The sequence below is a fragment of the Bos indicus genome, chromosome 1 (assembly GCF_029378745.1).
Source record: "Bos indicus isolate NIAB-ARS_2022 breed Sahiwal x Tharparkar chromosome 1, NIAB-ARS_B.indTharparkar_mat_pri_1.0, whole genome shotgun sequence".
Taxonomy (NCBI): domain Eukaryota; kingdom Metazoa; phylum Chordata; class Mammalia; order Artiodactyla; family Bovidae; genus Bos; species Bos indicus.
The window spans coordinates 139,264,678-139,292,077 of NC_091760.1; the positions used below are offsets into that span (position 1 = coordinate 139,264,678).

At 37.6% G+C, this 27,400-nt stretch overlaps 1 protein-coding gene across 4 annotated transcripts in view; it reads right to left on the minus strand.

Annotated features, from left to right (window-relative positions):
• The window catches only part of ATP2C1 (ATPase secretory pathway Ca2+ transporting 1), a 154,229-nt gene that overhangs the window by 11,666 nt on the left and 115,163 nt on the right, over positions 1-27,400 (minus strand). For all 4 annotated transcript variants that reach the window (XM_070794818.1, XM_070794805.1, XM_070794823.1 and 1 more), the window contains 8 exons: positions 22,674-22,798; positions 18,319-18,416; positions 16,109-16,204; positions 15,931-16,020; positions 14,052-14,156; positions 8,135-8,291; positions 5,214-5,384; positions 3,792-3,889 (listed from right to left, as the gene is read on the minus strand). In XM_070794818.1, the coding sequence (XP_070650919.1) occupies positions 3,792-3,889; positions 5,214-5,384; positions 8,135-8,291; positions 14,052-14,156; positions 15,931-16,020; positions 16,109-16,204; positions 18,319-18,416; positions 22,674-22,798 (940 nt within the window). The remainder of the gene's footprint in view (positions 1-3,791; positions 3,890-5,213; positions 5,385-8,134; positions 8,292-14,051; positions 14,157-15,930; positions 16,021-16,108; positions 16,205-18,318; positions 18,417-22,673; positions 22,799-27,400) is intronic.

Sequence of the window (27,400 nt, forward strand, 5' to 3'; positions counted from 1 at the left end):
ATCACTAACAATGGCAGTGAGGATAACAGATCAACTGTTGGGCTGAAAACATACTTCTTTTGTATAGTCACAAGTTACTTTGGCATGCATCCAGTATACCTATCACTTGATATAGATATTTCAGCATTTCAAAGCTCTGATGGCAAATCAAAAACAAAAGCAGCTTCTTTGAGACTAAGCAGATCTCTAATACAAAGCTGAAGACTTCCATGGAATATAATGCTGCACAGAGTAAAGTCTCCTTAAAGCACCAAGATTAGCACATCAATCTTTTTGGTTGAGTAAAAACACTGAAATTTAGTGACACAAAATTATGGCCTGAAGAAATTAGGTATTAAAAAGAAACTAGAAGTGAGTAAAAACTCAACTACTTATCACAGAGCTAGGACTGAACTGGGGGGTAACTGAAATTCCTCTATTATAATCTTTTTAATCTTTATTTCTGTTTCTCTACCTAAAAGGGGGTGAATAAGCACAGAATACAATCACTTAGTATAGGAGCAGGAAGGGCGAATCAGAATGAGCACAGTAGACCAGCACAAGGACAACAGGAAAGAAGCAGAACTCTGTCAGCGGAAAGTGCAGGGAATATTGTGGAGGGAAATGGAGAAAGGCTGTGTACTTTCAAAGGAACCCACAAAAGGGTTTTTCTCTTCTCGTGGATCTGTCTCTCAGTGTCATATTTGTAGTCCGTACTCACAATTCTTTTGATCAACATTAACAGAAATGAAGTTATAAAGAGAAGAAAGTAAGTAAATACAAATAGGAGAGGCTAATGAAAGAAATATTATTCTTGGCATTAAAATAATGTCCCAAAGGTCTCCAAATCTTCCAGTATAGATTAAAAAATACCTGATGTGTTGAAATAAGTATTGACAACGTACCAAAAATTAAATAGTACACAAACTGGGATTTTATTATAGGGACCTGGTTAATTAGTAAAAATACGAATGGAGGCAGTGCTATAAAAAACAAACGAGAAAAGATTACCAATAGCAAACACACTCAGGAAATCATAAATAAAAAAACATGGAGAATTCCCATATGGAAATTCCATTTCCATACTATTTTTTAATTGTCCTAGGTCAAAAGGACAGAGAAATGTTACAGGATTGGGAATGTGTGATTGAATTATAGAAGAGGAGTGCCAAAAACCCTTTTATAAAGGAAAATAGTCAATTAATATGATTTTAGTACATGCGGTAAAACCTCACTGAGCTGGCCATTTACAAAAAGTTTTGTTTTGCTTCTAACACTAATAAATGAAAAGCTTTTCAAATTTCTCTAAAGTAAAAGCCTAAGACCAAGACTTAAGAGTTACATGAACACACAATAAAAATGGGGAAAAAGGCCAAGGAGGGTTGAGGGCATAGGAGGTCATGGGGAGAAGTCCAGCTCAGCTCAGCTGAAACGACTGAAATAATTCATTGATAGTACTGGAAGAAGAGACATGATAAACCTGAAAGAAGCTCTGGTATTTACGGAATAGGACGACTCTAAGCAATTCATGAGCTCCTCTCTTTGGAATAACATCAGAGCATCTGCCACAACTGATGCAAAAAAACTCTTATTTGGAAATGACCAATGATGTAATTTGTCATGCTAATAATGCAATTTATAACTTACTTCTCTAACTGCCTTTCTTCCTTCTCTAACTGCCTTCAGGTTGGTTTTCAGAGTTCATTAGCATTTTTATCAGAAAGCCAGACAGTGAACTGAAGAAAGCAAATAAAATGAAACTTCCAGTCTGTCTGATGTCACTACTTGTTAGCATCTCTGGGAAAAGGCTAAACAAAGATCTAATGGGAAAATGTTTAATTAATCGCAGATTTCATATATATTTGCTAATGTACATTCTGTCTCAATACCCTCAGGGAACTTAATACAGGATTTATTCTTTTAGAAATAAATGTAGGGAAAAACTATCAGGAGAAGACACACACATCCATACTGCTCCCAGATGCTCTAAAAAGGCATTTCAATGAAAAAAAGCACTGTCTTTTCAACAATTGGAGAAGGCAATGGCACCCCACTCCAGTACTCTTGCCTGGAAAATCCCATGGACGGAGGAGCCTGGTAGGCTGCAGTCCATGGGATGGCCAAGAGTCGGACACAACTGAGTGACTTCACTTTCACTTTTCACTTGCATGCATTGGAGAAGGAAATGGCAACCCACTCCAGTGTTCTTGCCTGGAGAATCCCAGGGGCGGGGGAGCCTGGTGGGCTGACGTCTATGGGGTTGCACAAAGTCAGACACGACTGAAGTGGCTTAGCTTAGCTTAGCTTTCAACAAGTGGAACTAAAATGACTAAATAACCATACATTAAAAAAATGAACCTTACTCCACTTCTCACAGACAAAAATAATTCAAAATGGATCAGAAACATTAGTATAAAACCTAAAAGTATGACACTTTTATCTTAAAAAATAAGAAAAAATCTTTGTGACCTTGGGTTAGAAAGAGTCCTTAGATAATACATCAAAAGCATGATCCATAAAAGAAAAAAATGATAAACTAGATTTCACCAAAATTGAAAACCACTGTTTTTTAAAGTAAAATGGTAATAGACTAAAAAGATAAACCAAAATGGAAAAAACTTTCTTCCCATCAAATATCTAATAAGACTTTTATCCACAATATATCCACTTTTATCCACAAAATAACTTCCAAAATCCAAAAATAAAACATTTTTTAAAAATAGGATGGTTAAACAGTTCACTAAAGAAAATATATGAATGGCAAATAAGCACATGAAAAGGTACACAAAATCATTAGTTGTGAGGGAAATGCAAACTGAAACCACAATAAGACAACCATGATATACCTATTAGAATGGGCATGGGGAAACTAACAATGCCATGTGCTGGTAACCACTTTTCAAACACTGCTGATGGGAATGCAAAACAATAAAGCCGCCAAGTAAAACAATCTGGCATTTTCTTACAAAGTTAAACATACATTAACCATATGACCCAGCAATTACTCTCATGTATTTATCTAAGAGAAATGAATATTTATTTTCTTACAAAGCTATATACAAATGTTTTTAGTAGTTTTAACCATCATTAGCAAAAATGGAAAATAATCCAAATGTCTTTAAACTAAACTGGTGCACTGGTAACATTCACTAAGTGCAGTGGAATTCTACTCAGCAATTAAAAATGCATTATGCTAAATCAAAAAAAGCAGATTCAAAGGCCTCATGCTGTATGATTCCATTTTCAGCATTCTGAAAAGGCAAAAACTACAGGGACAGAAAACAAAATCAATGATTGTTGCCAAGTACTAGAAGCAGAGGGAGGAGCTGACCACAAGAGGATCTGGGATGGGAGGAACCTGTGTGGTGTTAGTTACAAGGACCACAGGCATCCATCAAAACTTAAGAGCTGTACATTAAAAAGGAAAAAGTTTACTGTATGCAAATGACAGCTCTTTAAAAAAAAAAATCATACCCGCATTCAATTAAAACAGAACACAAGGATAAGAAGTATAAAGTAATGATCTGTCTCCATTCTGTACTTTATAAATACAAGCACCACTGTTAATTTTCCACAGTATCTTTCTCAGAGGAAACTGAGCTCTTGCTGAAGTTAACAAATTTGCACTGATATTCATAGACACTCAACGATAAGACAGATCTCAGTGATAAAATTTTGCCTCATGATTTAGACCAACAAATGTGGTGGCCATGTCCCAACTGTTTTCAAATGAATAGCTTCATTAACACTGAAGGAGGAGAGGTAATGCCTACAATAAAGCCTTAGTCTGAAAGGTTCTGGTTTACGCCTACCTTTGGCACTATTTGTGAAAGCTGCTGGACATCCATTGCATCTATTTCTTCTCCTGAGACTGACTGGGAGGTTTTGGAATATAATCCCAGACGACTAGCTAAAGTGAAATGGGAAAGAAAACATAATTAACCAAACTGCTTTTGCTTGATAGGCTAGTCAACATAATGCTCACTTAACGATGTTATTAACTCACTTTCTCTTTAAAAGTATAAAACATCCTTGTATCAAGGGATTACAAGACAAGACTATGGTAAGACAGATAAAACCGAATTAGTAAAAAGTCTTGAGTTTTCTGTTTGACTCTTTTTGCTTAAATTCAAGAATAAAGAGTTTTCTCAATTCGACCCTAAGAATTTAAACTTAGGTACCATACCTAAGAATTTAAACAAGGCCATGTGGGTTCTGCTTAAGAGCTCAATTTTAATGAAGATTAAGAGTGCTTTTTAACTAAAAAACCAGGCAAGATGGTGGCTCATCTGAGGTATTATGTGCATGTCTGCTCAGTTGCTCAGTCATATCCAACTCTTTGTGACCTCAAAGACTGAGGCCCACCAGGCTGCTCTGTCCATGGGATTTTCCTGGCAAAAATACTGGAGTGGGTTGCCATTTCCTCCTCCAGGGGCTCTTTCCAACCCAGGGATGGAACCCACCTCTCCTGCAATGACAGGCAGATTCTTTACCACTGTGCCACCTGGGAATCCCATGAAGTATCATGTAGTTTTATGTAAATGAAAATAAACACTGAGAAATTTCTCTAGAAATAATCTTCCCAACAATGGTATGTTTTCAGTGACGTATTCTTCTTAAAGTGTGAAATTCTTGTCTTAGTCTCTTTCCATATTAGTAAGAATTAATGAACTTTAGCACATTTTAAATTTATCAGTATGAATTATAGTTTACAGGTTCTGGAAGATTAACTTCCATGTCCATTTCTTCCCCTTGTATTTGGTAAAGTATCTTAAATGGCATTCAAACAACATAGGCATATATGTGATCAGACGATGGAAATATAGACACAAGCTATTTTCTTTCAAGTCAGGTACAAAGTCTGCTCTTAAAAAATTATATTCAAGTTGAAAGAAAAACTAAATATCATAATTTCATGCATTCTTTCACATTTATGATCTAGTGCTTTTAGTCATCAGAATGGTGTACTAGTAGACTAAAAATAATCAACTATCCTTTTATGAATATAATAATGTGATTTCACAATGCTTTAATTATTTTCAACTAAAAGTATTATTTTTTTAACTAAAATAAAATCTCACCCACAATTTTATAGTGTATGAGCAAACAAAAGCATCAGTTTTTAAACTGTATAGCTCAATATTTTGTAAACACACTTCATGTCTAATGCTCCACTATGCTCTGCAGTAATTTAAGAAAAACTAACAAAAACGAAAGAAGCAGCCTAGTTATACCGATGGCAACTGCAGTCTCCTGTGAGTCTCCAGTAATCATTTTTATTGATACTCCCGAGGCAATGAGTGTTGTAACGGCTTCTTTCACACCAGTTCTAGGAGGATCAATGATTCCCACCAGGCCAAGGAACGTCAGTTGTCCCAATTCAGGACCAGAAGCCAAAGCAAGAACTTGGGAGATAAAATCCAAAAAGAAAATGTGAATCACAGAAACATTAGAATTTACTTTATAAAATCTGGAGGCCATAACACTTCTCACTCAGATAAATCACTTAGGACTAGAAAGTCATTGCAGTAATAACAGAAATTTTAAAAATCAAAACTTCTTACGTGCAAAGATACTACAGTTTAATGGTTCTTGATATGGAATTTCTTTAAATTATTAAAAATTAAACGGAATAAGACTACACAACTGTTAAGCAGAGAAAGCGGGAGAGGAACAAATAGGAATGTTTTCACATAGCAAAACTTGCAGCCCCTTTCAGTAGAAACTATTGACTCTTAAGAAAATACAATTAATTATTTGGAAAAGTATAGGTTTGTTGAGCTTTAAAGTCAATTTTAAACAGACATCTTTGAATAGTGATTTCTACTATTGTATCTTCATCTTTCCATCTTACAGGTCTTCAGCATAATTCAATAGCTTGAAGTTTTAAAAGGCTATATTAATTAGACAACATGCAACAATTTTGTACACAACAAACTCTGGAAGATACAGTTAACCTGTAAAGTAATTGTAAAACCACTAATACCAACAAGAGTTTATATTCTCTCTTTCTTTCTATATTAACAGGTGTTTCTTATTCATACCTTTGGTTCTCTTAAAACTACATAAATAATACCACCATCAGATCAGATAAGATCATATCAGTCGCTCAGTCGTGTCCGACTCTTCGCGACCCCACGAATCGCAGCACTACCACCCTTTATAGTTAGTTTCCTATCATCCTTAGAACTTAAGATACAGGACAAAGTGCTATTCATTTCCAGATACATTTAGCTTATTCTCAGAATTCCAGAACTTTGGCAGTAGCTGCCTTTTTAGCCAGAGGGATGTGTCTACATCTGGGATATTATACTAAAAGACTGAACAACTTACCAAACACACACACACACACACACACACAAAGCACACAAACTAAACATATGTATCTCGTGGGGTAACTGAAAAGCCCCAGAGAGACCACAGGAAGTATCTATCCTTACTCAAGCACAAGGTATGAAGGATAAGATACATTTGGAAAACCATGGTTAGAGGCAAATGACTTCCAACACAAAATCTATGGAGATATGAGCCCCACCAAAAGCTTTCACTCTGGAGGGAATAAGCCACATGACAGTTCCTGTGTTGGAACAGAGGAAGATGGCAACAGAAGGGGGAAGTGAGTATCAACCCATGTGTCAGCAAATTCTAAGCAAGGGACACCAGCTCCTGGCACCCTCAGTGGATGGATGGTATCAGCCCAGAGGTCAGTATTTTGTATTTATTTGTTTGCTTCTTTAGCATAAATGAAGATCTAATGCTACTGTATGGGACAAAGGTATGTAGACCTTTTCATGTGAAGGATCCCCAACTCCCTCCTTTATATTTGAAACATAAAAGCAAAATATATTCCAATTTTAAAATTAACAACCACATGTATTTTAAGAAACTTAGGTTTTATAAGGTACAAGATAAGTTCATATCAAGTTAAACTTAAAATCTTTATTCATTTATTCTTTACTTTTCATCATGGCAATTTCAGCAGGGGGAGGAAAATGGAGCATAAGAAGAGGAAGAGATGTGAAGCAAGAGATGGATGCCCAGAATGTTTCCCAGAGCCTGTGAAACAAAGATGTGCTCCACACCATGTCTGGTCCATTTCACAAAGTTACCACACCAAACCACACATACACAAAGCTCCACAATCTTTCAGATTAAGAGAACTAGGCCTCCCCACCTCCCCCCACCAAAAAACTGTGACGCTTCTGTTAAAAAAAATTAAGGAAAACAGGGAGCACATACCATACTTTTAAGATTCTATAAATGCAAGTCAACTCAAAACCCTCTAGCTGTGAGCTACTAAGAATAACAAAACACTGCCCTCAAAGGAAGCCACAAGAATATCTTCCTAAACCTACACTATAAGAACAGAAGTCCTGTAAATCTATGGTTCACCTTGCTTAAGTGAACCATGATTAAGAATACTTTTTACATACTTGTTTCCTGCTCCCAGAATTGTGGCGCTTGACTTTTGTTTTGTAAATAATAATAAAATTAAGGAAGCCAACTCTTGTAATTTCCTTGAGAAAGACTACAGAAGTGCATGCATGCATGTGTGCATGCACCCATGGGCGCATATTCCCCACAAGCCAGAACGTAAAGACCAGGAATGGCCCTGACCCCTGATCTTCAACCCTACCCATGCTGATGTGTGTGTGCCCAGCTGACCCCCTCTCCCTATCACTGTCCAGTCAGCAGCATTTCACAAAGCCAAGTCTGGACAACTCTTTCCTCTCTGGTGACAGACGGGAAGGAGTCAGCAACTACCTCAGTTTAAAGAATTAGAGATTTAAGTCTCTTAATATTTAGTAAAGAATTTCAAATTAATAAACAAGACCAAGTGATGACATACGGAAGGAGTAACATCACTTTACTTCCATTCATTACCCTTCTCACAAGATAAACTTGTCTAAAATGAAATTTCTGTCAGCTGCTCAGAAGACCACTGCAGATCTCTAAGAACTAGAAGTTTCATATTTAGCTATGTTTCCAACTTATGTTCTAGGGGCCAATTAGTCAACTAAAACCTAGCATTTCAGAAATGGCAGGGCTCTACAAAGCCTGCGTAGAGCTGGGCAGCTCAGATGTGAAGCACGAATCCATCTGCAGTTAGCAGCACTACCTCTCCACCAAGGTGACTGTGCGGACATGGACTTACCTCTGAGCCCTGCAGAGCCCATCTGGGCCTTCTCTTGCTGGTACAGATCTCTCTGCTGCTGGGTGAGTGTCAAGGTCTGTCCTTTGCTGTGATATGTAGTACAATACTTAATCACCTGTTCATAAGCACCCTTCATAAAACAAATCTCTGGTCTGTCCTAAGAAAAAACAGAGCAAATAAATTCAAGTTAGTTTTAATTCATATATATCAGCCATTGGGGTCAAAAACAAGCAGCATGGATTCCCATAATACACAGAGAAGTAACTCAAGATAGCACTTGAACTCTGATGATTAAAAGTTCATGAGAGAGCTTTCTGCATCCTTTTTAGAACACAGCATCTACTCTACCCCTTCAACCTCCATACTGAAGGTACGTCTACACTCAGCTCCATACTCTGAGATCTGAGCTCATAACATAACAGGAGAGGTCTAACATCAGCCCACGAACAATGGTTCAGGCTTTCTACAATGCTGTTACATGCATATATGTGACTCCATTTAATGCTCACAACAAGCTTGCAATTGTGGGTATTAGCAGACTTTTTATCTTGGTTAAGTAATATTCAAAAGCTTACAATGAAAACCTGCAGTCCCCTGCCCAACCTCCTCACCTCCAGTCCTATGCTCCACAGAGGCAAACCAATTTTAACTCTTCTGGCTGTTGTCCTGGGTACTTATTGTCATGTTTTAAATTACATTTTTACAGCTACTTTTCTACTTGTCAGTTTATACTGTCTGCTGTGACAGGTGATAGTCAGGCCACCCCCACTCCCTATTCCTTCTCTCTCCATTGTTCTAATACACACAGAACAAGAATCACCAGTGTTCTGCTCACTTTCTAACTCCTCACTGCTGAGCCAAGTGGCCACCAGAACAGTTCACAAATGTCTCAGCTCTCCTTGGAGGCACGTGGCAGAAATGTATTTCCTGCCCCTCTGTACCACTCTGAAGTCAGATGTGCTTTGCTTTGGCGAATAAACATAAGTAGTACTTGTGTCTCTTCCAAGTACTACTTGTGGTGATTCATTTACTACTACTGGTGATTTATGAACCAGTCCATAATGTGGCCCTCCTCTGTCCCTGGTACAACAGTATGAGCTCACACTGAGAGGAGCATCCATCTCCCTGGTCCCTGGGTAAGAAGATGCAGCAGAGGCGGCAGAAAGGTATAATGTTCTTTCCATGGCCTATTATAAGCCAAATACATTTCTTCCTGTTCAAGTTTTGTCTTTCATACAGTTAATAATTGCCTCTTTTTTTATTTGCTTAGTTTCCTTTACACTTATTACTAATTAATTCCAAGCTCTCCATGTCATATTATGAAGCACCTCTCAATGTATTCTGCACATGATCCAATGAGCAGGTAAGCTATTACTCCTCCCATATGATGTCTGAGGAACTCCCGCCTTTCCTTTTCTAGCTCATTTCCAGGCTTGCTACACAATTGGCATCCTGGAGCTTCCCTTCACTCCTCCACTGGTCAGAACTCACTGGATTCTAAGTCTCCCTTTAGTGTATATTCTTACCTTGGAATAACTTATCCATCAATATCGCTCTAAGAAAAGGTATGTGGGCTATGCATTTTGAGACTTGTGTGAAAACATTTTTATTTCACCCCCACATATGTAAGTTCAGCTGGGAAGAGACTTCCTCTCAGTTGAAGGCTCAATCACCTCCCAGCCTCTAGTGTGCAGAGTTGCATCTGGAAAGCCTAAGAAGCCACTTAATTCCTAATCTGTATGTATACTCCCTCCCCCTTGCCCTTCCTCCCCACCCTAACAACCTCTGAAATTGTTTAGAATTCTCTCTCAGTGCCCTCAAATTACTTGAATCAGGGGCTTTGGTGTGTTTATTTCCTCACCCCCACCCCTCTGTAACCCACTCACTGTGCAAAGCAGCCAGTGGGCAATTTTATTCTAGAAACTGAAGTTCTCCCTCTAGAAAATCTCCTGATGTTGTTCAACTCTTGTCATTTTCTGTCACCACTATTATGTGGATGTTGGAACTCCTACATCTATTTTCTGATTTTCACATCTTATCTTTTATATTGTCCACCTTTTTGACTTCTCTAGTTTCTGATAGACTCCTTCACTTTATTTGAAAAACAATCTATTTAAAGTATTTTGTTGTCATTTTTCATGGTCTCTGGAAATCTTCTTTAAAACCCAGCACTTTGTTTCTCTGAGATCCCTTTCTCTGCTGGCTTGGTCTGCATCTTTTATACTGAAGACCCTCCCCAAGGCTCTCACAACCCCTGTCTGTCTGTTTACATTCAAGACCGAAGCAAATAAAGGTCTAGAAACTCCATGGGTACTGCAGGGTTTATCAACTGATGGCCCTCACAGTGGAGTGATGAGACAAAGGCCAGGAGCAGGGAAACTCTTCTGGTGAACAAAGAGCTTACGCAGGACCACTCCATACTGTAGGGATCTCCCCAGAACCAGTCAGCTTCTCTGAAACTCTTCCATCTTCTGACACAAAGAATGAGGATATGGGGAGACCTGCCCCTGCAGGCATTCTGAGAAAGGAGAGTTAGTAGCCCGGACAACAACTTTCCCTTAATCATCCTGTGTTTAGTCTTAAAGCGTAATTCTGCCTTCTATGCTTGTGCCCTGGATAAGATTTCTGGTCTGGCCTCAAAAAATAGAAAAGGTACATGGAACATTTCTATGGGCTCCTTATGAAGAATTTCAACCTGACCTCCTGTTTTTAGCTCTGTATTTTAGGCCTCACCTTTAAAAGATAAACTAATAAAAGAGGAAGTATAGGAAAGTCTTATCTTTTATTCATTGGTTGTCATTTTGGTAGGTTCCAGGGAGAGAGCAGAGATAAATACAGACTGATTGTTGTTCAGTCACTAAGTCATGTCCGACTCTTTGTGACCCTTTGGACTACAACATCCCAGGTTTCCCTGTCTTCACTGTCTCCCAGAGTTTGTTCAAATGGCCACTGAGTTAGTAATGCTATGTAACCATCTCAATGTCTGTCACCTTCTTCTCCATTTGCCTTCAATCTTTCCCAGCATCATCTTTTACAGTGAGTCTGCTCTTCGAATCACATGGCCAAAAATACTGTAGCTTCAGCTTCAGTATCAGTCCTTCTAATGAATATTCAGGGTTTATTTCCTTCAGGATTGACTGGTTTGACCTCTTTACAGTCCAAGGGACTCTCAAACATATTCTCTAGCACTATAATTCAAAAGCATCAATTCTTCAGCACTCAGACTTCTTTATGGTTCTACTTTCACATCAGTAAATGACTACTGGAAAAACCATAGCTCTAACCTATACAGAACTTTGCAGGCAAAGTGATGTCTCTGCTTTTTAATACACTGTCTAAGTTTATCATAGCTTTGCTTCTAAGGAGCAAGCGTCTTTTAATTTCATGGCAGCAATCACTGTCCTCAGTGATTTTGGAGCCCAGGCAAAGAAAGTCTGTCACTGTTTCCATTTTTCCCCAACTATTTGCCTAAAGTGATGGGACTGGATGCCATGATCTTAGTTTTTGTGAATGCTGAGTTAGTTTTAAGACAGTTTTTTCACTCTCCTCTTTCACCCTCATCAAGAGGTTCTTTAGTTCTTCCTAACTTTCTGCCATTAGAGTGGTACCATCTACATATCTGAGGCTGTTGATACTGTTCCCCACTATCTTGATTCCAGCTTGGGATTCATCCAGCCTGGCATTTTATTCGCATGATGTACCCTGGATATAAGTTAAATAAGCAGGGTGACAATAGATAGCCTTGATGCACTCTTTTCCCAATTTGGAACCAGTCCATTGTTCCATGTAGGGTTCAAACTGTTTCTTCAGGTTTCTCAGGAGGCAAGGAAGGTGATCTGGTATCCCATCTCTTTCAGAATTTTCCAGTTTGTTATGACCCACGCGGACAAAGGCTTTAGCATATGCAGTCAATGAAGCAGACACAGATGTTTTTCTGGAACTCTTTGCTTTTTTGATGATCCAATGGATGTTGGCAATTTGATCTCTAGTTCCTCTGCCTTTTCTAAATCTAGCTTGAACACTGGAAGTTCTTGGTTGAAGCCTAGCTTGGAGAATTTTGAGCATTACTTTGCTAGCGTGTGAAATGAGTACAATTGTGCAGTAGTTTGAATATTCTTTGGCGTTTGGGACTGGAATGAAAAGTGATCTTTTCCATTCCTGTGGCCACTGCTGAGTTTTCCAAATTTGCTGACATACTGGGTACAGCACTTTAATATCATTATCTTTTAGGATTTTAAATAGCTCAGCTGGAATTGTACTCTGCTTTTCCCCAGTAGCATATTGGACACCTTCCCACCTAGGGGGAGGGCTCATCTTCCAGTGTAATATCTTTTTGCCTTTTCATACTGTTAATGGGGTTCTTGCAGCAAGAATACTGGAGTGCTTTCCATTTCTTCCTCCAGTGGACCATGTTTTGACAGAACTCTTCACTATGACTCATCCCTCTTGGGTGGCCCTGCAAAGAATGGCTCATAGCTTCTTTGAGTTATGCAAGCCCCTTCACCACGACAAGGCTGTGATCCATGAAGAGGAAATGCAGGCTGTGAATTCAAGTGAAAGTCCCCTAAAGACAAACTACTTGATCCTGGGCAGCTTTTAAATTGATAAGTTTTTCCTGTCTATGCCAGGCTGACCTCTTCTAGATCCTGAGTCAGGTCAATGGATTTGGGTTCTGTTAGTTACACTGGTTGATTTGTTTTATAGGAAAAACTCATCAGCAAATAGGAAGAAAAGTCAAGCAGTTTTTCCAGATTTATTACCTGCCACTCTGTACTTCTACCCCGCAACTGAAAAGATTTAATATACAAGTGAGGCTAGTATATTTTAAATTGCTGAAGTCAAATCTTAAAACTTCACATGGGCCACATTACCTTGAAGTAGTGTGTGATCATATATAAAATATAAAAAACAGACCTTCCAAATAAACTCATATACATATTCTTTCTATATCACTATATGGACAAGGGATATCAACTGAAAATTATCTAATTCTGATGCAATTTTTGAAAGCTTAGATTACAAAGCTTAAAGTAACAGCCATTTTATTTTTTATAGTTTTGTTTCCAAATGTCCCCCTTCTCTGAGGTTCATAAAAGTTCCTTTAAACACTAAACAGAAATTTATTCTTCCCCTCATCATCAGTTTCTGGCACAAGTTTAGTGTTGGGCAATTTAAAACCAATGTTTCCTACTTATTAGAAGTAAGAGGGAATCCTCTCCCTAATTCCCATCTACAGAGATGTAATTGGTTTCAAATGTTTGTTCACAGGCAGAAACACATAACCAATTACTAATTCCTAATAAAGAAAATATAAAAATAACAACTATATATTTTTCAGGGCAAAGTAAGTTTACACATCAAGCTGGTAATAGCAACTGTAAGTGATATGATTATACAATGTAGATTTCATGACTCAATACATTGTGTAAAAATTTCTAAAGCACCTAGAAATACGGGAGAATTTTGATATATCAGTGTATTTCATTTTGCCAGTTTGTAAGCTGGACCAACTAACATGAATCATACACATTTGGTAACCACTCTTCCGCAAGAGAATATGGTTCTGTTCAGTCAGAAGACAATACATTCTTCAGTGGAAGAACACAGACAACAGTCGGTCAGCAGAAACTTGTCACCAAGAATAAAAAACGTGTCAAAAGACTGATGTCACAAGCTCCAGGACACTGAGACCAGCCTCCAGCTCCTTTCAGTTGTTTGCTCACATAGCAAAACTGACATGTTTGTGCATAAATTCAAAGAGAACACAAAACAACCAGGGCTGAGTCTACTATGAATGACACACACTTCAGAGCTGGTCTGCGTTATGGTCTATGACAGCTTAAATCTAAAGGTGCATAGTAAATGAAAAATAGTAGTCAAACAATTCAGAGTAAGTTTTCTGTAAATGGAAAGATACCTGCTGTGTTCGGTGCACACACTTAACAGCCATCCACTTCTGCTCAGAGCTAAAAGGGTATTCAGCTTTTCTGATATAATCCTGTTGAAGTCCATCAAGACCCATCTATATGGCACAAAAGAAAAGTTAATTCTCACCAATTCTTTTTCCTTTAACAAAGAAACAAGAGTCACAACTTGCAGGGAAGCAGGTTAGAGATACCTGGATTATCTTCAAACAGCAGCACTCCATCTATACCATACTTCTCTGAAAAGCAGCATACATGTTCAGTGTGAAAGCCTGGGCATATAGATAGTCCAGGGCACACTACTGAACTATGTGCAGAGCAAAATTTCAACACTGACTACATTAAAATCTCAACTGGCTCAAACTCTGGGAGGAAGTAGGGTAAGAAAGAAAGGTATCCAGCCAATACATACTGTATAATCAATAGAAGTTTCAAACTCAACTCCTCGATTCTCAAACAGGGTAGATACTCAAATCTACCCTGCCTGCTGCTGCCATCCTATACCCTCTCGCCCCACCACTGACACACTGACTACTACTAATGCCATGCAGTAGTATGACATTAAAATTATTCCAAAATACTACTCAAAAATATTCTTCAAATTATTCAAAAATCAAGTTTACTGCTCCTTCCTGGCTTTTAAAGGTCCTGCAGTAACCCATCACACAGCCAACTCAACAAGCCTCTAGGCCATTCAAACTGTTCATTTCACCTAGGCTAACCAATTCAAAAGTCACAATCCAGTCTACCCTTATGTATTCCTCAAGCTTTTATTCTTCCTCTTCACCTAGCTTACACCCCACTCCAACCCTATCTAAATCCCTCTTTCCTTTCAAAGTTCAGGTTCCAAGTCTTAAAGTGCACTCTTCTGATACGTGGCTCAGTGTTAAGACTGTCTGCTTCCTTGGTCTGCCTTTCATTTGTTCCAGTCTGTTACTACTGAATTCCTACCTAAACTGTGAGGTCCCCACCCATAAACAGGTGGTTTCATGTTCTTTATTTCTCAAAAGGAGAAAGTTAAACACAATAAATTTCAATATTTTTAAAAAGTGATACTATGCTATTTTTAGTTACAAGGAAAACAAATGGTAAAGGAAAAAGGAAAGTGACTTCTCGTTAAAGAAGTAGATACATTATAAAACCATCAATTTGACTTTATCAAATCAATATTATAACAGCCTACATTTCTATACTGAATCTCAACAGAAGCAACCTCATTCAGAGGCATCCTATTTTATACACGTTTCCTAAAACTGCTCTTAAAAGCAGTTTTATTTTTGTTATGGGAGTGCCAGGTTGGACTTTTAGGTTTCTCATTTAATCAACCGTAGGACTTAGAAAAGGAGATTAACTGGGGTAGAGTCACTGAGATTAGCACCCTTTCTTCCCAACAGAAACACTATCTCTACATTAATTTTAAGAAATTAATAATGGAAGGAAAGGGAAGACTGGAAAAAGAAAAGCTGATTTCTCATCTTGGCCTTAATACCTTTACATGGAAATACTAAAGAATGTTGCCTATTTCATGTTTGAAAATTGGCACTTATCAGCAATTACACATATTTATAAAACTTTTCATACAACACTCTGAATATTACGAAAAACAACAGCATTTCTTTGTAAGAATAAACCCATCACTGGTCATTAGTCTGTATGCTGCATGTAGGAGATAGAAAGTTATAGTGAAAACCCTCATGCTCTGTATTTCCAGAAAGACTACAATTGGTTCCCAAAAGGCAGTACAAACTATGAAATCCTGTGCGTCTTCTTCACTCCACACCTAAAAGCCAGCAACACTCAAATCCATGGGTTCATATTCTCTTGTGAGAGTGATGTTTTCACATGTCAAAGAAGAGAGGACCAGGCACATACCTTCATTGCAAGAGCAATTAAGGCTCCTTCCGTTGGTTTTCCCATTAGAGTGTTATTTCTAATTACAGCATCATTGCACACACAGCCAGCCTAAGAGAAACACACAACTATGAACCCATCACTGAATCCTAAGTCATTATGAAGAAAGCCACTTTCTTAAAAAGAAAGCAGTATTTACCTCAACAATTCTACTAACAGATGGGTTATAGAATCCATGAACAACATCACCATCAACAATCACTTCCCCAAATGGATTGTAGCCAACTCCAGTAACCTACGGAACATAAAGTAGAGTCAATAATACACTACAGTAGGCAGTGACAATACTTATGAAAACAGAAAAGTGATGAGCTGTGTTCATCATGACACTATTAAAAGTAGAGAAGCATTTAAATTTATCTAAAAGAACATTTAATAGTAAAAGGAATAGATAGTAATTTTCACTACAATGATAAACCTACAGTTAATTCCATACAAATAATTAACTGTTATGCTAATTATAATACATAGTACATTGTAAGTAAACAATATAATTGCTAATATAACCTTCTATTGCTTCTACTTACAACATATTATTAAAAAGGGAAAATAAACCATGAAAATCTCTATATATAAGTGAGTTTAAATTTACATAACATTACATTTATAGGTGTGTGTGTATGTGTGTGTGTTAGTCACTCAGTCGTGTCCAACTCTTTGCGACTCATGAACTGTAGCCCATCAGGCTCCTCTGTCTATGGAATTCTCCAGGCAAGAATACTAGAGTAGGTTGCCATTCCCTTCTCTAGGAGACCTTCCCGACCCAAGGATTGAACTCAGGTCTCCTGCATTGTAGGAAGATTCTTTACCATCTGAACCACCAGGGAAGTCCTACATTTATATAACACTACAATTTGCAAAGAATTCCAATCTATTACATTTGACATTTGTGACAAACCTATGACCTAGACAAAAACAGAGTTCATTTTGTAAATATGCAAAGCTCAGAGATAAGTGATTTACCCTAGCACTTACCAACTACTTTAACATAGTATGCTACACACCAATTTTAAAAATCAGAGACGGAGACAAGTCAGATACTTACATATTGCGACAACAAGCCAAGCCAAATACAAGCTAAAGTTCACGATAAAAATAAGGCAGTTTAAGGGAATTAACAGTTAATGCTTAACATACAAAATTCTGGGCTTAAAACACAAGATAAATTTATATCCTACCTTTCACACCTGGACCATATAAGCACATGTAAACCCAATGACCCTTCTGAATCATCCAGAAAAGACACATCCAACAACACAGCACTGGGTATCCTAACCAAATCTAACACCCTAAATATACAGTCTCATTTTGAGGCCTAGTAAACTAGGATTAAATAGACCCAAGTACAACTTCTGTTAATTTGTGAAATTCTTCCTTTGTTCACAGAACTGGCTTTAAATACATTTTAAAATACTGTTCCCATAACAAGTAGTATTAATGAAAATTCCAGTCAGAAATTCTGCCACAACTAGCTGAGATTGAAACTTGTCCTCATACAGCTTCAAAATTAACCAATGTACATACACTAACATGCACTTCAGGGGCCACTCATATACAATTTTTAAAGTAGAATAATTCATGCATTCATTTATTCTTTCAACAAGTATGTACTACTACAAAGCAGACCCTGTGCTGGGCACCAGAATTTCTGCTCTATTATGCTCAGGGCATCATGGGAAGAGAGACAGAGGACTTCACCTAAACAAAGAGGGAGGGAGCTATGAAAACATGCACCACAGGGTGAGTTCTAGGTGATCAGCAAAGCTTCTCTGAAGGAATGGGTTAGAAATGAGGTGCAAAGGATGAAGGTGCAGAAAAGGTGCATAAACTGTTTAGGACAGTTTAATGTTTAGGACATTAAACTGTCCTAAACAGTGAGAACAGCACCAAACGTCCTTAAGTAGGAGCAATTCTGTCACACTGCAAGAACCAGAAAGTCAGTGTACTTGGTCTATGGAAAGCCAAGGGGAGATACAGATTGAGGAAGGAAGTATGGGACAGAACCCAGAGCCGTGAGCAGCCCCACTTCAGGACCCTGGTCATAATGGGAAGCCATTAAAGCATCTTCACTTAAGGAATTCTGAGAGGTTCCTTTGTTGCAGATAGAGCAAGGGTCCAGAGTCTGGTAACAGATGGATGTAGAGACAGACAGAAAGGGTTTGAGGGAGATCAACATTTCTGCACTGAACAGCTGGAGCAGGATCAAGACTTGGGAGAATTACCCGGGATGGAAAAATACTCAGCTGTCAACTAACTTGCACCCTTGTGAAGACACTGGAATGGTTAGGAATTCTAAACACCAAGACTCCTAAAAAGGAATTCTGCTGTTAAAAAAAACATCTACAGTACCTCAGCACGCAGGCCATCCGAAGTAAATATGTGGGTAACAGTCATTTCATTCTTGGTCAGGGTTCCAGTCTTATCTGAACAAATCACATTACAGCAACCTGAAGAATAAATCACTATAAGTCACAAGAGTCATTTAAAAAAAATGAAAGTTTACACTGAAAACAAATTTAAGATTCTAGAAAACTGCCTTGCTTCTCTGAATATTGTAAAACTCAAGCTCATGGATAATTTTAGGTTGTTTTCTCTAATCATGTTTACTTATCATAAGGTAATTTCTGGAATTAAAAAGATACTGATAAATGCTTTTTTTTTTTTTTTTTTGAGAAAGCTACTTGATATCAACTCTATATAGCAACTTTATACATTTTCTAGAAAGTTTCAAGGTTACCTAAATATAAACTCATGTAATTTTTTCAGCAAGTATTTTAAGGAATTTTTGCCTTCTCAATATTAAACTACAAACTAGAAGCTAAATTTAACATTTTTGAATTCCTAAATAAAAAGAACCTTCATAACATACATAAAGTTACCAAAATTTTCGTATCATACATATAATTACATTATAGCAATATAACTACTATATACTTACTGTTCTTAATAAATTCAATTCAAGAATGACAGTTTAGGATCTATCATTATCAATTATTTTTCTTGAGATGTCAAACAAGAATAAATCTCTGTAATTCTACAGTTTCATGTTACTTCATTTTAATATATATATATTTTCTATTGTAGTATAGTTGACTTACAATGTTTCAAGTACATAGCAAGGTGGTTCAGTTATACAAATCACATTTATTATTTTTTAAATTATTGTCCATCATAGGTTATTACAAGATATTGACCATGGTTCCTTATGCTATATAGTACACCTCTGCTGCTTGTTGTACACTATTTTTTAATTAGAAATCTAGCATTCTATTCATAGTAAGTCAAACAAGCAGAACCAAAATGTTGTAATTTTTTTAACTGGGCAAAAATTCATGTTATGTTCAAAAAACTATAAAGCATATATATTATGTATACCAAAGCTTTTCTACAATGCTTGATAAAGACCTGAAAAAGAACATCCAAAAAATACTGGATATATTGGAGAACATAAACTAAATGAAATGGGAGCACTGAATGTGAAATAGAAAAACTGAAACAAACTAGGTAGAGCATCATATAGTCCAGTTGTTTTTAAAAATGATTGCTCATTTGAAATTTATCTCAAGCTCTGGAGGAAAAAAAGCAATACCTGAGCATTTGGACTTTTCAAAACATTTCAAGATAATTCTGATCTACATTTAGGTTTTAAAAAGTGATCACAGGTTTTTCTAATAGAGCCTAATGTTGGTGATACAGAGTTCTACTATTCTTCTGTTGACCAATCATGATACAAAGGTATTAAGTAAGTTAAATAATCACAACAGTAAAAGATGTTTATCAGTTTTCACACTCAACAGCCAGACAAAAAATAAAAGATAACTATAATTGCAAGCCATAATAGGAACATGATTAATTTAACAATATAAAATAATTACATACAATTTGAGGTGGGGGGGTCAAGCAGAGTGATGTGGTAAGTGGAGTGCATACATGCACATGTTTTCATCCACCCAGCCAGTCTATGTCTTTGGTTGGTGCATTTAATCCATTTACATTTAAGGTAATTATTGATATGTATAAACCTGTTACCGTTTTCTTAATTGTTTTGGACTTATTTTCTGTAGGTATTTTCCTTCTCTTTTGTTTCCTGCCTAGAGAAGTTCCTTTAGTATTTGTTGTAAAGTTGGACTGGTGGTGCTGAATTCTTTTAACTTTTGCTTTTCTGGGAAAGCTTTTGATTTTGCCTTCAAATCTGAAGGGGAAATTTGCTGGGTATTCTTGGTTGCAAGTTCTTCCCTTTCATCATTTTAAATGTGGCGCCGCTGCCTCTGGCTTGAGAAATTTTGAGAATTTCAGCTGATACTTGATGGGAGTTCCCTTGTGTGATATTTGTCATTTTTCCCTTGTTGCTTTTAACATATTTTATCTATCTCTTTCATTTCTGTCTGTCTTGTGTGTTCCTCCTTGGCTTTATCCTGTCTGGGACTCTCTGTGCTTCCTGGACTTGGTTGACTATCTCCTTTCCCACATTAGTGAAGTTTTCAGCTATTATCTCTTCAAATATTTTCTCAGGTCCTTTCTCTCTTCCTTCTCCTTTTGGGACCCCTGTAATGAGAATGTTGGTGCATTTAAGTTGTCCCAGAGATCTCTTAGGCTGTCTTTATTTCTTTTCATTCTTTTTTCTGTATTCTGTTCTGTGGCAGTGATTTCCATCATTCTGTCCTCCAAGTCATTTATCCATTCTTCTGCTTCAGTTATTCTGTGATTGATTCCTTCTAGTGTATTATTCATCTCGGTTTGCTTGTTCTCTAGTTCTTTCAGGTCTTTGGTAAACATTTCTTGCATCTTCTCCATTGTTTTCCCAAGATCCTGAATCATCTTCACTATCATTGTTCTAAATTCTTTTTCTGGAAGATTGCCTATCTCCACTTCATTTAGTTGTTCTTCTGAGATCTTACCTTGTCCCTTCATCTGGGACACAACTTTCTACTTTCTCATCCTAACTTTCTCGAAAGTGGTTTTTGTTTTAGCTGCTGTTGGGACTGTGTCTGTTCTTGCTTCTTCTGTCTGCCTACTGATGGAAGAGGCTAAGAGGCTTGCGTAAGCTTCCTGATGGGAGGGTGTGGCAGTGGGAAAAACCGGGTCTTGCTCTGGTGGGCAGAACCTTGTTCAGTAAAGCATTAATCCAATTATCTGCTGACGGTTGGGGTTGTCTCCCTTCCTGGTAGTTATCTGGCCCAAGGTGACCCAGCCCTAGGATCTAAGGCTCTATAGTAGAGTTAAAAGTGACCTCCAAGAGGAATTAGCCCAAGGAGGGACCTTCCCAGACTGCTACTACCAATGCCCCCATCCCTGTGGTGAGCCCCCACCCACACCTCCACAGGAGACCCTCCAACACTAGTGGGTATTTTTGGTTCAGTCTCCTATGGGGTCACTGTTCCTTTCCTCTGGGTCTTGGTGCAGGCAAGATTTTCTTTGTGCCCTCCAAAACTGGAGCCTCTCTTTCCCCTAGTCCTGTGGAAGTCCTATAATCAAATTCTTCGGGCCTTCAAGGTCAGATTACCTGGGGATTCTGAAAGAGTTAATTCCTAGGTAGGTTGATAAGGAGTCCAGGGCCCTCAAGAAGGAAAAAGGGACAAACTTTTTTTCCCTCTACATTCCTTCATCCTAGTCACATGTTTTTTTCTTAAGCTTTGAGTTTTTATGGCAACAATCTATTGCTTCCAAGACTAGTTTTCTTTAAGCCCAGAGCTAATGATTACACAAGAAAACAACTCATCTTACTCAAGGGTATGTTTTCCCTTACTATGGGTATGTTTTTCCTTACTTACTCTGTACTAATGATTATATAATAACAATGCATGTTGCTCCAGAACATGTTTCTTCTTAAGAACCTTCTGACTAATCCTGTTATCTTAAGATATATGTTGTGGGAGTGAATCTGGTAAGACCTTTCTATTGTTGGTTGTTAGTAACCAACATAAAAGTAACCAGAAAGTATGTAAGGCCTTGATAAGACTAGCCTGTGAGGCACTCTCTGCCCCCTTCTGATGTCTGTGTCAGAAGCTTTCTCTATCCCTTTTTTACTGTAATAAATCTTTTACCCCACCAAGTTTTGAGTGACTGAAGCCAAGTCTCTGGTCCCGAAGCAAAATTGTCTCCTTCAGATCATGAATCTGAACTGTTCACCATAAGCTATCAATTCCCATCCCTTTTGTCGGATCCCCAGGGTCAGAAGCCTGATGTGGGGTTCAGAATCTTCACAACAGTGCAAGAACTTTTTGGTATTATTGTTCTCCAGACTGTGCATCACTCACCCAGCAGGTATGGGCTTTGGTTTTTATCATGATTGTGCCATCCTACCATCTCATTGTGGCTTCTTGTTTGTCTTTGAACATGAGATATCATTTTTTGGTGGGTTTCAGTGTTCTCCTTCAACAGCTAGTTGCAATTTTGGTGCTCACACAGGAGATGAGCACGTGCATTTCCTTCTACTCTGCCATCCTGAACTGAAAGTCACTTTATTTTTTTTTAAACATGATTTAAGCATTAGAACACTCCATGATGCAGAAAGATTTAAAGTTCCCTTACCTGAGTGATATGAATTTTTAATGACCTTTTTTGGTTAGTAAAACCATCCTCAACATTGCTGTATGTCCACCACCACCATGTAAACCTCTAGCACAAAAGCTATAAAACCTTAAGATCTCTGTTAATGTAAACTAACATGTCAATGGACAAGTATGCTCTAACCAGAGACTTACCCAGAGTTTCAACAATAGGTAGTTTTTTCACAATCGCCCTCTTCTTCACCATTCTCATAACACCAAGGGCTAGAGTCACTGTGACCACAATGGGAAGACCTTCAGGAATTGCTGCTACAGCCAAACTGTAGCCAACAAAGACACAGCATTTAAGTATAAATTCAGTAGTACCCATAACAATAATTTCAATTAGCTGTTACTTAGAGACTAAATAATGTAAAATCAATGCTGTCAAACCCATAAAAGGCCTTACTTAGTATGTGGAAAAATTGATTAACATTTATTGGCTACCTACAAGCTACCAGATTAAGCACAGTGATTAAAGAATATACATTCTTACTTCACACTGCCTAGATTTCTACTCCAAGCTTCAATTTTTACCTTAAGCTATTATGCTACCACCCCTGTAGTTTAGTTTCCTCATCCATATATATAGTAACAGGTGTTCACACAAAAACTTGCACATGAATGTTCAAAGCACCATTATTCATACTCAAAAGATGGAAAGAGCCCAAATGTTCAACAATTGATGAATGTTAAATTGTGGTGTATGCCCGTACAAGGAAGCACATAAAAAAGAATAGAGTATGATTCATGCTAAAAATGGAAAAACCTTGAAAACATCATGCTAAGGAAAGCAGCAGGACACATGTTGCAAGATTTCACTTATATGAGATGTCAGGAATAAGCAAATCCAAAAAGACAGAAATCTGTTTAGTGGCTACCAGAAGGCAAGGAGAGGGCAGAATGGGGAATGAACAGGCACAGGGTTTTCTTTCAGGGGTGATTTAAAAGTTCCAACACTAGACGTTGGTGATGGTGGTAATGATGTTGGTGATGGTGGTAACAATATGAATGTACTTAACACCACTGTACTGCATACTTTAAAAGGGAGTATTTTACTGGTATGTGCATTTTATCACAACAAAAAATTACTTATTTCTCTTCATAATATTAAAAAAAAAAAATTAAAATTAAAACTCCACTTGTCCCATTCCCGGTATTACCCCCTGACTCTGGCACAGATGAGGACAGGTAGGTACACATCCATCCTTCACTCTAACACTGCTCCCTGCACCCACCTCTACTGCTCAATTTCTATTACCAACTTTTTCTTTAGCATGATCTAACTTGTTTCTGCCCCCTTCTGATGTCTGTGTCAGAAGCTTTCTCTCTCTCTTTTATACTCTAATAAAACTTTATTACACAAAAGCTCTGAGCAATCAAGCCTGGTCACCAGCCCCAGATTCAATTCTTCTCCTCCGAAGGCCAAGAATCCCGGTGTCTTTTGTGGTTCAGCAGCAACCTTTCATCTTGAGGGCTTGTCTGAGATTCCTCAGGACAAGGTAAGGTGGTTTGGAGCTCTAGTTCTTTATTCTCCTAACAAACATGTTTTCTGCTGTACTTTACTAACTCTACAGTGTGCTTGTGTGAATGAATGGCACACTCTGTGCGAAGCAAATGAGGAGCCCTGCTCAGCGGTTCCGTGGTGACCTCATATGGCTTATGGCAGAAACCCTGTCAGGGGTTTATACCAACCTGCCAATGGACTTCCCTGGTGGCTCAGATGGTAAAATGTCTGCCTACAATGCGGGAGACCCAGATTCTATCCCTGGTCAGGAAGATCTGGAGAAGGAAATGGCAACCCACTCTAGTATTCTTGCCTGAAAAATCCCATGGACAGAGGAACCTGGTAGGCTACAGTCCACGGGGTCGCAAAGAGTTGGACACGACTGAGCGACTTCACTTTCACACTTTTAACTTGCCTATCATTACACCATGTTCTACAGCCATCATCAATTTTTTATACGTTGATTCTAAAAGCTAAAATCCAATAAATAATATTTATAATTACTGGCTGAATAGTACGCACACTGTATAACCTAGAAATATGTGTCATCATTAATACTTCATTTTCTCTTTTGAACCTCTAAGTACAAATAGAATCTTATTTACTTATGCTTCCATTAACTCTCACTGTATCAGCAAAGACAGCTATCATCATTTATAACTTAGATCCAATGGACCTTCTCATTCTTTTGTATTTAAATCATTTTATAAATAACTTACAAAGGAACAGAATAGATTACGAAAAACTTCATAAATTTTTATTTGGATTTTAACCCCAAACTATACTCTTGGATTTGAAAGTATATATATCTGAACTGGATCATGTCCTTTGAATGCAACTGCTCATGAACTGTCACGAATAAACCTAGAACACATTTACCTTACAAAATAGTGATTTCAAATTTAAAAACCATTTTTAACAGGTCATAGGTTTATCAGTTCTGGTTCCTCTGTTTGCATCTCTCTCTAAAATGTAACACTTCTGAAAATGCTGATGACTCATAACTTTTAGGAGAGTCATCTTCTTTGTAACACAATACTACATGACAAATTCCTTGCTACAGAATGATTACCTATAAGAGAATGTCTGTCCTTCTCCTTTTATCCTTAAAAATAAAGCAGTTCAGTGAATTCCCTGGTGGTCCAGTGAATTAGGACACAGCGCTTTCACTGCCATGGCCCAGGTTTAATCTCTGGTCAGGAAACTAAGATCCCACAAGCCACACAGTGCAGGTGAAAAAAAAAAAAAAAGTTTAGTCATTAATTCAGGAGTTTGAGAAAATCTAGAGTATCATCATCCAAGGGTTTGGTTCTGAGATTTCATTTTATAATGATTCAATTTCACCTTCATCATTATAGCTTAGAGTGGTTGCTGCTTTGCATTCATCTTCTGGTTTGTGTAATAATTATGAAAACTCTTCTGTCAATTCTTGTCATTATGGTAAAAAAAAAAAAAAAAAAACTCAATTTCTCAAATTTGTTTAATGAATGCAAGAAAACCCCCCAAATTTTATCCCCAGACTCCTTTTATACCTTTTTAAATAACAATATAATACTATGGGCAAAATAATAAGATAATTGAAGGATAAAATAATAATAATGATTTATTATTACAGAAGGGACAGGCTACCCACTTCAGTATTCTAGGGCTTCCCTTGTCGTTCAGCTGGTAAAGAATACACCTGTAATGTGGGAGACCTAGGTTAGATCCCTGGGTTGGGAAGATCCCCTGAAGAAGGGAAAGGCTACCCATTCTAATATTCTGGCTTGGACTATACAGTCCATGGGGTCACAAAGAGTTGGACAGTAGTTTTAAAAGCTATTTATTCTTCTGCTTTCTCATTGTTTTACTCATTTTTAGCACAGTTGGAAATACTTGTTAAAATTACTGTTAGGGTAACAAGAAAGCAAGATATTTCAAGACACAGGAAAAATAAAGTCACTAAAGATCCCATGTGTATTTTAAAATTTATAAAAATGCAATAGACCCATATGGTCATTGTGAAATAGAATGAGTTTTATTCTATTAAAAAATGGTTTAAATGTTTGATCTCTTGGAGGACCCTGAGGTAGGAATAAAAGTAATGATGCGTTAATCTTCATGAAGTACTCTTTAAAAAATACTCTAAAAAAACATGAGTCCAACAGATGATATGCCAATGATTAATAAAATTCATGCCCAATTTTAAATTCATTTTATATTTAACCCAATGCTTTTTTACATATATTGAAGCCAAGAATTTCAAGTTGCATTTTTACTCCTCCAAGGAAAAACTATACTCCTTCACTCTATCACAAATATCTTTTAACTTATTCATCCTAGTTATTCCTTGTACTCCATTTGATTTTTTTTTTTAATCCACTGGTTTTTATTCTAAAAGCCTAACTATTACTTGCTAGACCTATCACAGAGCTGTCATCCAGAATTTCTCCATAGAGGACTGAGTGAGTCCCACTTTTTCTTACACCCTATACAACATTGTCTTCCTTTCTTACACTCTTGATTTTCTAGAATTCATACAGGAGTAGGTAAGGAATATATTTTCTGACTACTTGCTTACCCTGAATTGATACTTTCGCTAGTCCTAGATTTATAGATTTAAAATCAATTCCCCCATGTTTTAATTGTACTGCCCCACTTTCTTCTCCTTTAATTCAAATTGGCTGTGGATGAAGGTTTTTAAAAAATCCTTTTTCCCTTCTCTATTTGGTTAAATCTCTAGCTTTGTTCCCTTAGTGGTGACAGTATAGCAACTATGTTGCTAGGCAACACTGCTTATGATAAAAGGATCTCCTGACCAATAAATTACTGCTTATGATAAAAGGATCTCCTGACCAATAAATTATCTATGGATTGGAAAAATTATAATTATCTTATAGGAAGCCATAGCTTTGGGTTTCCCGATTGTGGTGAATCTCATAACTGGACATGGTCCTATCAGGCATCCTGGAAAGTGTGTGTTTCCAGAGATGATGGTTCCTACAGAATATGAGGCATTTTAACCCAGGACAGCTCCGGCCCTCACATGGTCATCTCGTCTGCTTGTTTGAACTGCTGCAGGGACTGCTGCAGGAACACTCTCAGAAGAGGAAGTTGCCCTGTGGTGTTCAGGACACAGGTACCAGGTATGACCTAGGAAAGTCTTGTGAGGTGAAGTCTTAGTGGAGACTAAAAACACCCTGTGATGGAAACTGCAGTTGCTAATGAGAAGTATGATACAAGTCAAATTTTCCTTCCTTTACACACGACCTGACCTGTTTTCTTGACTTTCACAATGATGTTTCTAAGCTGGAGTTTTGGTCCTCCTGCTTGGCATCTGGAGGATCCCTTCGATGTATAAAGATTCATGTCTTGCTTCATTTCTTATATAATTTCT